We start from the raw sequence: 15,135 nt of genomic DNA, 5'->3' as shown, positions 1-15,135 counted from the left end.
ATACTGAGCTTTTATGCAATTTTTTCCCTGCAGTTAAGAAGCATTTGTCCTATCTTTTTTCTTACATCTGTGTTCCATTCATATCTGTGATCTGCTGTAGCAGAGAAATTCCCTTCTCACACAGGACTTCCTATTCTGTTGTCACACTGCAATGAGTGAGCAGTGCCAAGCCCATATTCTCACACCTCAAGGACCAGGCCTGGAGATTTTCATTGCAGAAAACAAACAGGGCTGGTTCCAGCCAGTACTGATGGAACAGTTAAGAACTCTGAAATGTAATACAAGAGATATGCAGGAAGAGAGACAATCATGTACCATGCAGGTATGCAGAGTGCAGAGTGTGTTATTGTAACCCTGGGGACTGAGCTAACTGTGTAAATAACACCCCAGGGATCTGGAAGCTGTGCAAAGATCAGCCCCAAGCCTCAGGCTGACTGGGAAATTAGTGGGACTTTATTCCAGCATTGTGGTTTCTGGAAATATGGCCACACTTGGGTCAACAGTCTAAAGCAAAGCAAACTTCTTTGCACCAAGCTGGTTCCCAGACATCCCCTTCATTCAGTGCAAGGGACCCAAACAATCATCTGTTACCGAGTTTTCAAACAATAAGCTTTAATTGCCTTAATAGAAAAATAAGCACTGAAATATATATAAATGTGATTACATTAAAGTAATTCTGTAGTCTAACAAACTAGAAACCAAAGCCCAGTCATATTTTTAATGATACAGAGTAGCAAGATTTAGGGTTTAGAAATTTTCCAAAGAGAATACCGAAGTATCCAGTATTGTTTAGGAAACCACAGTAAAGATGAGACAAACCTCCATGGTGCAATAAAAACTAAGTAAATCAATTTATTCTGTATACTATACAACGTGTAAGTTTGTAAAGAACAATTGACATTTTTATCACCTTAACATCTTGACTGGGTGTAAATATGTCCAACAAAATGTACTCCTGTGGCCTTTACACAAACACTGTCCTACTACATCAAGAACAATGAGAGGGAAGCCTTTGGTGTTACAGATTTGGGGACATATCTGTGAAGTTGTAATTAATCCACTTAACTATCTCAAATAAAATGTCGGTGCTATCTGCTATAACAAGCCTACATGAGTACTACTCTAACAACTAAACACTCTATCTTTAAAGGCAAGATATGAAAGGGACTGCCAGTCTACAGTGTGGACAGGTTTTCTTTGAAAAAGGCAATTATCAAATGGTAAAACTCATATAATACATTATGTACATCAGTTTGGATAGCTGAGTTATCTTGCTGGAGTAAGCTGAAAGTAAGCATCGATCTGCAGTCATGTTCCACTTACTGCTGAGTAACTACTGGACTTAAGTTTTATACAGTGTACAGAATCAAAATAGCTGTGCCTGCTGCTGAGGTCTGTCAGATGTGAAGGCTCATAATCAGTCACTGACCTAGTTAGTATTACAGTACTTCAAATATACACATGGAGAATATATTCATAGCTGAATTTGTAGTAATCTTAGGAACTGCAAGTCACTGAGTGAGCACTGGAAGAGCTTGTGTTGTCCAACCAGCAGGACAAGCTGAATTGCAGCTAAGTGAGTGGAATGTTTAAATTTAAATGGCTATCTTTTTAAACCTTCCCAAACATCAAGAGAACTCACCTTAGGGGAGCTACAGAGTAGTGGCACCAGACAATACACAGCAAGTCACCTTAAGTTGTTCAACATTTGTTCCGGGCCCAATCCTATTGTTAAGTTTCAATTTAATTTATACATAGAAAAATAAAGAAGGATTTTCACATTAGGACAAACATTTATAAAAAGCAGCTTGCTTCAATATTTCCAGTTTCCTTGTTATTCTTCCAGCCTAATTTCTTAAAGAAGTCGAGTAGGTCCATTTCTTCAAACTGTTCTGCATAAACCACAAATTATTTGCAATACTAGTGGAGGATAAGGAATGAGGACAGGCTTGACAAAGCCCAACTAACTACTAAAACAGGGCTATAAAAACTTGAAAAGAATCAGGTTAGCAATTTTGAAATTCTCTGGAAGTGCTTTTCTGAATCAAAAACATGACAAAGACACTACGTTCTGATCAAAACAGGACCAAATAAAGACTATTTCATTTCTCTTGACCGTTTTGTTTGCCTCTAGAAGAGAGCATTGCAGAAGATATGGGCCAGCATTGGCATTGACTAGCAGTCCTTTATACCCCGAGACCTTTCTGAACATGTCAGCACAAAGTACAAGCTCCTAAAAACATGCATCTTTAAGCGTTCTCTCTTGTGATACTCACACTGGTGCTTTGTTTCTAACAGGCTGTTTCCAAACTATTTTTTAAAGAAAAAAGCATTTAGTAAACTGATCTTTTAAAAGAATTTCTTGTTCTCCCAAAGACTGTGAAGGCTTTGACTACCTATATGAAAATCAATGATATTATGGATCATACTTCACTTTTAATATTCTGATTTCATTGAATTAACATGTTTTAAATGCATCAATTCACCTAACTAAGACGAACTATGTATTTTGTCTATCTAGTACTTACAGCCTTCATCACAACTGGAGTTCAATCCTATTTTCTGATATGAAAAGTCACTTGTTTCTCAATAAGTCATTATAGAAATACCTTTTCAGGTATTTATTTCCACAAAGCCAATGAGGGGCTGCTGTACAACAAAGAAAAGGAAATAATTTACTACCTCTTCAGGAGTGCAAGAAAAAGAAATATATCCTTCTGCTTCCAGAAGTCTAAAGCAGCCCAAAGCCAATTCCGTATGAAACGTTAGTGAGCCTAAATTTGGTGTTTGCCACTCAAGGAACTCTCTAGAACAATACACTTAGCCATATTCCATGCCAACAGACAGAGCATTTCTGCTTTAAAAGCTTAAACAACTGCTGAACATAAAGGGCACTTGCCTGCAAACACAGGTACAAATTCCAAATTTATACTTGAATGCTGGATATTGTTGTGAAACAAAATATACAACTGCAAAAGCATAAGGTTGAGTCAAATGTAAATGTGTTTCTCAAATTTCAGGTATACAATTTTTACTTTCAGTAGCAAGATTCTGGGCTCTTAGTTTCAGGACAAGACTTTGAAAGATACAGAATCACTTGTGCTTTGATTGGCACATTATCTGCTTTTTAAAACGTGAAACTAATAGACGTTTGCAAAAGGTTGTGCAAAACTATTGTATTTACAAAAAATGGCACAAGAGTGAATTCAACAGTCTATGCACATGCACACTTCATCCACATCTTCAACGAAAGTGTGTCCTAAGCTACAGAACTGAAAAGAATACCAGCTTCAACAGGCAGTTGTCAATAAGCACTAGGTTCACAAGAGTTACACCAGAATGGGCAAATATTGCCCAAGTAAAAACTCTATTGTTAAAGCTGAAACAGGTTTAAGGCCGTTCAAGTTCAAAAGCAGAAACAAAATTCAATCAGAGCCCTGTCTTTGTTTTTATACATGCTTCACCATCTAGCAACTTGTGGTCTAAACCTCTATTTTAGACAACAAACCCAAACACGGAAGAAAAACCCAACACAACTGGAGGTTATATTAAATACAAATATGCTGTAATTAAGATGAAATAACAAAAGCAGAAACATTAGAAGTTGTAAAACTTGCGATGTCACTTGCTGGAACCAGTCCTACACTAGGAAATGGGCAATATGTACATTTTCAAGTAGATTACATTGCTCTAACCAAACTTGTCCTTTTTAATCAGTGCATTGTTCTCAACTAGACCAAATACTACCTTTTACTCTTAACAGTATTCCCTTACAATAGCAGCACATGCTATCGCTACCTGCAAAGCTGTCAGTCTCATGACTTAGTGTAAGAAAGAAAAAGGGGGATGTGAGGGTGAGAAATAACTATTAAGGAGAAATAACAGGAATGAGAATAATCATGCAGTTCAGCTGTTCTCGTCAGCCAGCGAGCTTGCTAGCAACAAGAGATGGTTTCCGCTGAGGAAGATCCTGTGGAGTAGGAATATGGTCACCAGTGACTTCTGTCTTGTCAGGAGCTGCAGTAGGCAGTTGCTTATTCTTCATCTTTGCTTTAGCCATGTTGTAGTCACCAGAATCAAAGTATTTTTGCTAGAAGACAAAACACATATATTTAAAAGCCTGAAATCTTATCAGATGTATACACCAAATTACATTGTTAAATAGATATTTTAGATATTAAAGAGTTGTAAAATCTCTGTGATTCATCCAAGTAGCTCTACATTGATTAAAAAAAGGTCCTGTCAAAACTAGTAAGTGCAGACAGCTGAACTCTCAACATGATTGTGAACATTACTGTGAACAATAATCTGAACATTATTTTTGCCTTGGTTTTCCCAAAAGCTCATCTCCCACTACGGAATCCTTGGGGTTTGCAAATTTTGTTGCAGTGAACAAGTTCTGCTACACACAAAAACCAAACAATGCACAAATTAAAGCTGGAGAACAGAGCCTGATCTATCACACCAGAGATCAAAGTAGCATGGAAGTGCATGTTAACAAGAAAACCTCTTCTCTGCACACATTAAAACAGTGAAAACTGTAATCCCTAAAGTTCTAAAACCAATTATTTAGCAAAGTCAAATCTACTGCACAGTCCTGAAAAGCACTAGGTCAAGGAAATTATTATCCCCCATTCCATTTTTTTTCTGAATACAAAAGTAAATTAAGTTTTAAATTCCTAGTTGAAAAACAGTGTTCCTTAATATATCAGCAAGTTTTTATTAGCATTACCTTTAAGAGTAGCCAGATTTCTCAAAATATTAAATTATCTATGCATGTCAAAGCCAAATGACTGTTATTTATCCACATCATGGTAAAATGAGGCATGAAATTTCATTCAATTCTTCAACTGCTCACTGACACATTTTGCAGGAAAAGTTGCATTGTTCTTAAATCTCACCATAAGGTCTACCACTCACACACTCATAATCCATGATTTTGAACAGATTTCGTATGAGGCAAAAAAATTAGATTTAGGATTAAGATTTACACCACTAACTACTGCTTACAATCACAACAATCTCTGAAGATAGACCACCCAGTTAGATTTGTACAGGCTTAGTCCCCAGCCAGCTGAACAACAGCCATCAGGACCTGCCATGTCCAAGTGCTTCCAGGCAGCACACTGCCACCACAGCTTTATTCTGCATCAGTACTGACCAGCTGCAAAATGCTCAGCAGCAGCAGCTGCTAGACACAAGAAATTTGAACACCTGACTTTCAATGTTCCCTGGCAGAGCCCTGAAGTTACCAGATCTGTTTCTCCCACAGTCCATCGTACATCTGAATCACACACTTTTATTTATAAACCTTCCCAGTACAATCCTTTAGATGGTGTAATCCCTGTTTACACCAAAATGTTCCAGAACTACTTCTGCAGCCTAGACCTCAAGGTAGGATATAATCTGATTTGGAAAAAGGCTTTCCCATTTTTCCCTTTAAGACTGAAGCAATCAAAAGAAACTTTTAAACAACAACTAGGTAATAACAGAACCATTCGATCTTCAGATGTGATACAGCTGTCAGCAGATATCTTTCTGTCTGTCTGAGAGCTCCAAACAGAATCCCTTCACAGGAGCATGATGTAGTACTGCTCTCATCCACCATTTTCCAGAGAAAGTGTGCTGGTAATGGTGTGTGCATCAAGTGCAGAACATTTCTGGACAGCAAATATTACCTGGCAGAGTGTGTCTTGGTTGCCAAGCTGATGATGATTTGGGCTACAGCTGATCACAGAGTTATTTGAGAAAACCTACCATCTCTCATGCTTTAGAATATCAATCCATTTCTTCATTTAACTTATTCATGCACTTTCCTGATTTATTCTAGCTTCTCACAGATGGCCTGAATTTGATAATCCCTTTCAAAATCAATGATATCCATCCAGGTGTCTTCCTGTCAGAAACAGTATCTGATAGCACATACACTATCCTCACTCCATTTTAACTCTCATCAGTGCAGGCAGCCTGAAGTGCACCAGAACCCCTATCAAGTAAAGGAGCCTCCTCATTTAAGACACTGAGCACATCAAATTGAAATAATAAAAAACAAATGGAATAAAGTTATTATCACCACATCAGGAACTGCAGGAGGACTATTATGAATTGGAATCTACAAGTTTATACCACCTTTCATCAGAGTAGCAAAAGTCAATTAAGATGGCCATGGATCTGTCTGTGCTCAAGTCTGAAAGTACATGCTGCAAGAGCCTTTGCATTCAATAGTGTATAATTAAGATGAAGATATTGTACAGGCTGTTATTGCTGGTGGTGAGATTCTCTCACATTTGCAGCAAGTGAGAGCAGCTATAATTCCTTTATGGCTATCAATCTTTACTGACTGAATGCTGGCCTGTTTTCCTGAGATATCATCACAATACAAACTCACCACTCCCTTCTGTGTCTACACATACCCTGAACCCAGTGAAGTCTCATTTAGGCTGCCTTTGGCCAGTGTAACTCAGAGGGAGCCACCCCATCTACCACCGGCCCAGGCCCAGCAGCCATTAACTCTGCTTCACATCTTCCAACTTATGAGACAAAGAATATCCAAAAAACCTGCCAACAGTAACAATTCCCAAGAGATGTTACCAGACAGCACAGAATTAGATCAGCACTCGCTCCACCAGCTGGTTTGCCAAGGATTTATACCTGGAATTGTTGTGTGCACTGAAAGGGCCTAGACAATAGTAAAAACCCCACAACGGTGTGACAGCAGTGAAAGCACCACCAGAAGCAGTGACATACCAGGATTATTACAAGAACAGAGTCCTAGCATGCCTGAAAGGCATTACATAATCACTCTATGAATAATTAAACTAAAAAAACCCCAGTCAAATAGCGAAGAAGAGACATTGGTTAGACCTGGAACAATACTGAAATATTAACTCACTCTTCATTCTTCTATCATTATTTTTGGGTCTGGGTGTATATCCAGAATTATACAACCATTGTCAAACCACTAACGTCAGATAATGCCTGGTCTAACAGCAGACACCAAACTTTCATGTGCCAGAAATAGGGATAAAAGGAGTGGACATCGATTTTGGAGCCATAAGAATGGGCAGGATAAAATCACTACAAAATAAGGATGAGTTCCTAACCCTTGGTGTTTACTATAAAGCTTTATTCAAGTCTACCACAGAAGCTTCTAAGTTTAATTTTTTATAACAAGTGTGGTTGAGGCACTAATGCTGTAACAGCTATCCTGCCAACCTGGCATTTGTTGTGCAGAGACAAATTTCTCTTCCTCATGCTTTCTCAAAATTTAAGGTTCTTAGGACTCTTTAACCATGCAAAGGCCCATGGAGCAGGAAAAAAAAATCACAGATACAGAAATTTTGGATTTTTTTGTCTATACCCTGTGGACAATAAAGAACTTACTCCTTTCTGAAGCCTCTTCCTCAAGAAGTCTGAGCCTCCTGGCTTCTGGCCCAGATGAGGATATCTTGCTTTCAATTTTGCTTCTTCAGCTTTTTCTGGACTTAACACCTTATCCTCCATCTCCTGAAAGACAGTGAGTGATACTGTAAGTTAAACATACAACAATGCATATTTATGCAGAATAGCTTTGCAGGTAATACACCCACATGCCCATTGCTGCTACCAAGTGAGCATAACAATGATCTGATTAGACATTTTCATACATTCTTTCTCAGATGCTGACAGCAACCGTAGGAGTTCAGCCTCCCATTTTAGATACCTTTCTTGGAGATGCTGAAGATGTGCACAATTCCCTCTCAAAGAAACACAATCTAAATTATTCAATCTTGAATAAAAAACTCAAACAAAACTCTCCTTTTTTTTGGTCAAAACAAGGGATCCACTAAGAACAAACACTGAATAGCGAGCAAAAACCACAGGACTTTTTTTCAAATGCCTGTTTCATCATTTAGTTGCAGACCAGCACTTCCACTGTCACACGGATCTGTATGGCTGCTCCAGCCCCGATGTGTTGATATTCACTGTGAAACAGTCTCAAAAACATGCCTGCTGTTACTTTAATAGCAATACTGTGTTTCTCTATACATATCTATAATTATCCGGAAATTAAGAGGATGAAGACAGTTGGGTAGTGCATTTCTGTAAAATAAAATGCCTATTTTATGAGCATACTGTAAAACATGGATGTTCAAAATAATAATTTAGAGATATTCATTTGGCAAAACTGCAATTTGTTCACTGGCCTCTATTTCACACTCATCTGTTCCATGTCCATGTAGCAATTTAATGTATGAAGTGCAATTTATTCTATTGAATTGTTTCTAAAATATCTTTCGTTCAAAATTCTTAGTTTGTTTTTTCCAGTATTTGGCCACAGCCTTTTTTTTAAAAATGAAAACCATTCCTGGTTCAGAGAAAATATATAATGATTTGCACTGACTGCTGTAGCACAGAATCATTATTATCACCTGAAGTCACAGAAAGACTTTCAGGCAGCAAGTAAGAATTGCCATTGAAATCAGGAGGGTGTCATTCACCTATGACTAAGATTTCATGTCCACTTAGGGGCTTAGGCAGCCCATTTCCATGCCTGTCATCATCCTTTGCATTGCATCAATCAGCATGACTGCCTGTATTCCCCAATTAGGCTTCACAGAAACGAATCCAACAGAAAATGAACCATTTATAATTTTTTTTTTCTTCTCCCCTTGTTGGGTTTCATTTGGATTGGTTTCCACGGCCTGGATGACCACACAGCTGCACAAACAGGTGTGTTAACACAGCAGCAGGGAGGACAGGCACACAGGGAGCTACTTAAGCCAGAACTGAAGAGGAATAAGAGCTACCACCACACTCGCCTATCCCTGGGTGCTCTTCTCTCTCTCTTACAGACTGCTCCAGGTTGTGAGAGATTCAACATCTTTCTGGTAAGGTGCCTCAGAAACAAAGATTGTAACAGATTCAGAATATAACATTTTCTACTTGCACCATTTGGGCAAAACACCTCAAGGACAGCTTTGCACAATACAACAGGAAACTGAATTAGCATTTCTCCTAAGGAAAAAATAGAAACTCTCATAACAATTAAAGAGAAACTACAGTGACAACAGGAACCAGTGCTTTTTATTAGATGAAAATGCAGCAAGGCAATATGATGCAAAATCCAAACATGAATAAAAGGCAAAGTTTCCCTGACACTACTGAGCACAGAGCTATTCCATTTCTCACTAGGCAATGCCACACCAGCCAAGCCATGTTACAAAGATCACGCAGCAGCTGCTCTCCCCATTGTGCCTCATCAGAATGCCAACACAGATTGGATTTGCTCAAAAGTAATCCTTTCAGCTCAACACTTTGAACACCTAATGCTGAATCACTGGGTACTCACTGCTGAGCCAACAGACAAATTATTTGAGGGGGCACATTTTGCCACACTAAAAGCCAAAAGGACATATTTTTTAAGACAAGAGGACCAACAATAAATAGCTTATATAAATATGTATTCACGGTGCATCAAAGGAGACATTTATGCAAACTCACAGGGCTGACAAATTATGGCACAGCAGGCAATCCAAACAAAACCATTGTGTTATGCATCAATGCAGCTCAAAAGGATACAGAGCACGGCCGCTTCTTCTGGATGACCAACAACAACTAAGACTCAAAAACCCACAGAACACAAATTAAAGAATTTCAATACCACGACTTGGGGTGTCAAACAAAACCAGCTGACGGCAGGTTCAGAAAATACTTAAGACAACAGTTCTTCACGTAAAATAGAGTTAAGGTGCAGAACTCCTTGCTGAAGGATACAGGGAGTGCCAAGAATTTAGATTCAGAAAGCAATTCGATGTGCTCATTTGCAGCCCAGAAGCCTAAACCAGATTGCTGAGACCTCGGAGAGTTTGCTTGGGAAGATCACTGCCTGCACGACCTGGTTCTTATGTTCTTCTGAAGATTAAATGGTGCTGAGCACTCTCAGAGACGTGCTGCTGAGCCCAAAGACTTTAGTCCAAGCCACTCCTACATTCAGAACATTCCCCCTTGAATTACAGAAGCAACAACCAAATGACTAACAAATGACTGGGGAGTGGGCAGAAATCAAGATGTACCACGCTCTTCTTCCAAGTGACAACCACACAAAAGTTATAATTTTAGTTCTCTACAGGAACCTGACACCACTCATGAAGTCATTAAAATGATCTACCAGGAAGGCAGCAGTTACCTAACTCATTTAAAGACAGCTTTTGCTTTTAATCTTCGCAGAGGTTCTGGCAGCATAAAGTTCTCTATCTGCTGGACAAGTGACCTACATGACTAAAAAAAGAGCCATCAGCCTTTTAAAACTCTGGTATGAATGGCTCATCTTTGGCAGAAGACATCAGACAAAACGCAAAGCAGAAAATGGGAACAACACAGCAACAGCACAACCCTACAGCAGACTGCTGTGGCAAAAACCAATTCAGCAACAAAGTGCACCACCTCTAAGAGTTTCCTGAAAAATACAGGCTTTTAAGGCCAAAAGAGTCAACGAAACATATGTTCTCCTATGTCCAAAGTTTCTTTGTTCCTGAACTTCCCCCTGCCACTGTCCTGAGTTTTCACACCAAGAACAGGAAATGCTGGTCTTTGGCAAGTTTTCAGTTTGTACCACTGTAGTTAAAAACCTTTCTCACTCAGCACAAGCTTCTTACAGCATGTCAGAAAGTTGAGAAAAAAGCTCTGATCACGAAAACACTGCCTCAAAGTTCATTTAGGGGCGTCATCTTTCTGAAGCATACATTTGAGTAAGTACTGCAAAATGGGTTATTTATGTAAGTGTTTCAGAGCTAAGCAATACCCGAGTGAATGCTCAGTTCTGCCTTCCCAGACAAATAGTTTTAGTGGAGGTTAATACTGCAGTGTCATAACAGCACTGATATCACGGTATCAGACCAGCACATAAACTCAGAGAAAGCAAAGTTTTATTTTATTGATGTTATATAATTTTTCTTGAACACTCTGCCAGAATAAAACTAAATTAGGAGAGCAGCAAGGACCTCCCATCTCTCAAGTAAAAGGTGATTTCTCCAAGCAGTGCATAAGCGTGACATTTCAAGACTTCAGCCTGAAAGTTGGTTAGGAAAATCAGCCCCAGTCACCTGACTTCATCAGAACACCCTAGAAGGCATTACAATAAACTTGCTGCCACATGTTTAACTATGCTCTTATTACAGAGCTATTCTAGGAGTGCTGCATAGGCCAGGGACTTATTTTTATAGGCTTTGAACAGGAACAGTATCCCTTCAGCAGCCTACCTAGCATGAACGTTCAGTCACGCTGCAGAACACACCTATTTAAGAGCAGATTACAGACCTGACAAGAAGCTGGCCCTGATTACTGCACCTACCGAAAAGGTATCATTCCATATTAACCCCCAAAGCTCTACCTGTGCCACTAACTCACATTACAAATTGGAAATTATTAAACGAAAACTTCACAGCTGATGTAGATCAAGCTTTTTCTTTTAGCGTCCTTCAAAGCAGTACTTGTGTTTCATAACTTCTCCGGATCATAGCCGCGGGGATTGCAACCGGGCTCCCACGGCAATGACAAGACTGAAAACCAAACGGCTTCTGAAAGTCACAGCACCGCCATCTACGAAACCAAATCCCTCTTGAGAAATGACACAATCATTAGTTAGAGATGACACAAGAGGGACACAAGATAACCCAGCCAGGTATTCTTTCTAAAAGCCTTAATAGCACAGGTCACGGTCGTTGTGATTTGGGCATTTCCGCTCCTGAACTGATTACATTAAAAACGGAACAATTTTCAGCAGTGAAACAAACGTTTATGGCTGGTGTCGGCCGGGCCGCTGCGATCGGGAGCGGAAGGGCACGGCGCGGCCCGCGGAGCGCCGGGGGAGCGGGCCCGGGGAGGGAGGGAGGGAGAGGCCCGGCCGCGCCGATGGAGGCGGGAGCAGCCCCGCGGGGCTCCCGGCGCTCCTCGGCCCGGCCACCCACCTTCTGCTCCTCGGCCGAGGCGGGCTCGGGGCTCTCGGCAGACATGGCGCCGCGGCAGCGGGACGGCGGGGCCGGGCAGGAGGGAAGCAGGGAGCGAGGGCAGGAGGCGGGCGGGCGGCGCGGCCGCGGCTCCTCCGCGCTGCTGCTGCTGCTGCTGCCGCCTCCTCCCGCACAAGATGGCGGCGGGCGCGACGGAGCGTCGGCGGGGCCAGACTTCCTCCGCCTCGGCCCCCGCGCGCGGGCTGGGGAGCGGGGGCGGGATCCGCCTGCGCCCCGCGCGTCACGTCCGGGCCGCGGGTTCGAGGCCCGGGCTGGGGGGTGGCTCTGGGAGCCCGCACGGCCCGGTGCCCTTCCCGTTAGAATCACAGAGTTACAGAAACATCGAGGTTGGAAGAGACGTTCAATGTGGTCCAGTCCACCCTCGCAGGCGTCACTGTAACGACTAACGAACATCACCCGACGCCAGGGCCATAGGTCTCAAACACCTCCAGGGATGGTGACTCCACCGCCTCCCTGGGCAGCTTGTTGCACTGCCTGAGCAGCCGAACAGTGAAATTCTTCTAATACCTCATGTGTAAATGTGAACGGGCCGCGTCTCAGCTGAAGGCCACTCCTCTGGTCCCCTCTGGCCCCAGCTCAGCTCCCCTCAGCACAGCCGCCTCACCCGGCCCGTCCAGCCTGCACGGCCTCCCCACTCAGCACCCGGGCAAAGGGCAAAGAGCCTTTGCTGCTTGGGAAAGTCAGTTCTTTTGCCCCCTTTTAGCGATCAAAATACAAGGAGCTGAGTCCTCAGCAGCATTACTCGAGGATGTCTCAAATCCCAGACAAGAGCTGACAGGATAGGGAGGCTCAGTCCATTGGAACTCCTTAACAGCACAGGATCAAGTTATACTGAGTATTTTATTCCCTCCCCATCTCCTTTTCACTGTCTGGTCCTGGGCTGGAAAATAACCTTCTGTGGACTCTCTTCAAGAGCAAAAGGGAGGGGTTTAAATAGCCCACCATTAATAAATCTTTAGGGGTCCCTAAATAAATGGATTATGTGAACAGCAGGTATGGATTAGCACAGCTCAGGAGGGACTGCCAGGACAGGCTTTGTGCGATTATGGTCGGGAAGAACATGAGAGCAGGTCAGAAAGGTCTGTGAAAGCTGAAGCTGTCAATGATTTTGTCACAGCTGAATTGTACTAAATGCCCCACAAGGCCCAAGGAATGTGCATATTCCTCATTCGGAAAGGGATACAGCCAGGCAGATTGCACAGAAAAATAATCATAGGATGCACCAGTGGGTTTTTTCCTAATGATGAAAAAAGCCATGATAGTGGTGGGTGTGCCACATTTGCTTCTAGCAAAATTAGGGAGAAATGGTCTGAAAGTGTGAAAAACAGAGCAACATAGAAAAAAGATCATAAAAAGGATGAAGTTCATAGATTTTAAAAGGGAAAATGAGCAAAGCAGTAACAGCAGACAAGAATGCAAACTCCAGGAAATTCTTTCAAATCTTTTAAGGAATTAATGTGAAGGAAAACAGTTTCAAGGATTCAGCAGTTCCTTATATGCAGTTATTTCTTTAAGGGAACATAATGCAGAGCAAAGTTGGGAAATAAATTCAGAACCTCAGGAAAAGCACATGTTCTTCAATGGCCTCAAATACAAGAAAGCAGCCTACAGAAACTAGGTCAGTTTTTAAGGATGTCTACCTAAAGCAGATCACGAAGGCAAGGGGGTACTGAAATATTACTGAACAAAACTTTTAAAGACTGAAGTGTTTAATGTTTGTTTTTCTTCAATGTGGCATGATCAAGGTAAATAGTGTAACAAACAAAGTATAGCCTCTAGCTGGAATAAGGAAAGACTGGTTTGCAGGTTACTTTAATTACTTCTAGTAAATATTTTCAATTTGGATGAAAAAATATCCTTAAGAGATTAGAGAATGACAGAAGCAATCTCCAGTTAATTACTGGTGATTCATATAGGAACCTGTGAAAAATGAATGGGTTTCCAGGAGTCAGTTTTCCTGAATTTGAGTATGGGGAGGACAGAATACAAGCTGTATAATTTGGCTGTCAATAATAACTTGAAAAATAATCTAAAAAAAAACTCAAAAGAAACTGAGTAGCTAGGCAGGAATTCACAGTTAAAAACAAGGGTTTCACACAATCATCTTTCCTTTAAGAAAAAGGAAATAGACCATGTGGAGAAGTGGGTGAAGGTGGCTGAAGTTCCAGATGCCTTCTGGCATTAATGAGGCTTCTGACACTTTCCCATGCAAATTAGGGAAACTTAGATAAATCTTTAATGTGATGAAAGCAAGTTTGTTGGACACAGCTATGAATTCTTCAAACAGCAGTGCTGTGTTCAGCATATAAAATCTTGGGTAGTGAGAGAATAAAGTTCAGTAAGGAGAGCTACTATTTTGGGAACAAGCAGGTAGGATGTCTCTTATGCTGGGTTACAAGATGAATGCAAGTTGACATCTGATACTAAAAACCAGTGTATTCCAACAGGATGCATGAAGAGGACTTTAATCCTCTGATTCGGTCCAAAAGAAGAAAGCAAAGAGCCAGAATGATGAGAGGTGTACAAAATAAAGGCTGACTGAACGGTCTGGGGTTGTCTTAGTTATCAAAAAAAAAAAAAAAAGACTGAGAAGGGACATACAAGAACTAAATTGTTTACTTACAGTGAAAAGGCTAAGTAGTATTTAACTCAATTTCAGCAACATTCAGTTGGATGTTATAAATCCTTATATAACTATAACTAAATGTATATAGTATAACTAAAAGTTATACTTTCTCATGGTAAGTATAATTTATCAATGGAAGAATTACTCGTAGAAGCCATCGTTGGAGGCCCTTACCCACTCAAACATTTATTAAAAATAATTGTGTATGGTTAAGCCTGTTGAGGAATAGAGAAACCAATGATCTCTCAAAAATTAGTCTAGTTTTAACCTAAGCTTAGAAGGTCATGTGGAATTTTGTTCATAGTTTATGAGCATCCAGCATTTTTCCAGGTGTGTCCCTGTGTGAAAGTGTTTACTCAGATCAAGCTGTAAATGGAGAATGACTCAGTAGAATCAAAGTTGTGCACAGATAATCCAAGGTCACTTTCATTCCAAATCCACATAGGGACTAAATGTAGTTTGACTATTAAAGTGAATACAAATTTATTTCCTAGACATGAC

At 40.8% G+C, this 15,135-nt stretch overlaps 1 protein-coding gene across 5 annotated transcripts; it reads right to left on the bottom strand.

Moving 5' to 3' along the window:
- Nucleotides 1-595: 595 nt before the first annotated feature.
- On the bottom strand, nucleotides 596-12,189 carry ARPP19 (cAMP regulated phosphoprotein 19). 5 transcript variants are annotated; one of them, XM_039722906.1, is made up of 3 exons: nucleotides 11,949-12,189; nucleotides 7,384-7,506; nucleotides 596-4,090 (listed from the first exon to the last, which is right to left on the bottom strand). In XM_039722906.1, exons 1-3 carry the CDS (start codon nucleotides 11,991-11,993, stop codon nucleotides 3,920-3,922), a joined length of 339 nt encoding a protein of 112 aa, XP_039578840.1. In that variant the 5' UTR covers nucleotides 11,994-12,189; the 3' UTR covers nucleotides 596-3,919. The 5 variants fall into 5 exon arrangements, with proteins under 5 accessions (XP_039578840.1, XP_039578841.1, XP_039578843.1 ...); XM_039722907.1 differs by lacking the exon at nucleotides 11,949-12,189 and adding an exon at nucleotides 9,644-9,978; XM_039722909.1 differs by lacking the exon at nucleotides 11,949-12,189 and adding an exon at nucleotides 9,839-9,961.
- Between the last annotated feature and the right edge of the window lie 2,946 nt (nucleotides 12,190-15,135).

Source organism: Passer montanus, unplaced genomic scaffold (genome assembly GCF_014805655.1).
Source record: "Passer montanus isolate IOZ18808 unplaced genomic scaffold, ASM1480565v1 scaffold5, whole genome shotgun sequence".
NCBI classification, from domain to species: domain Eukaryota; kingdom Metazoa; phylum Chordata; class Aves; order Passeriformes; family Passeridae; genus Passer; species Passer montanus.
The sequence above is the reverse complement of the archived record's forward strand: the minus strand, read 5'-3'. Positions and strand labels throughout refer to the sequence as shown.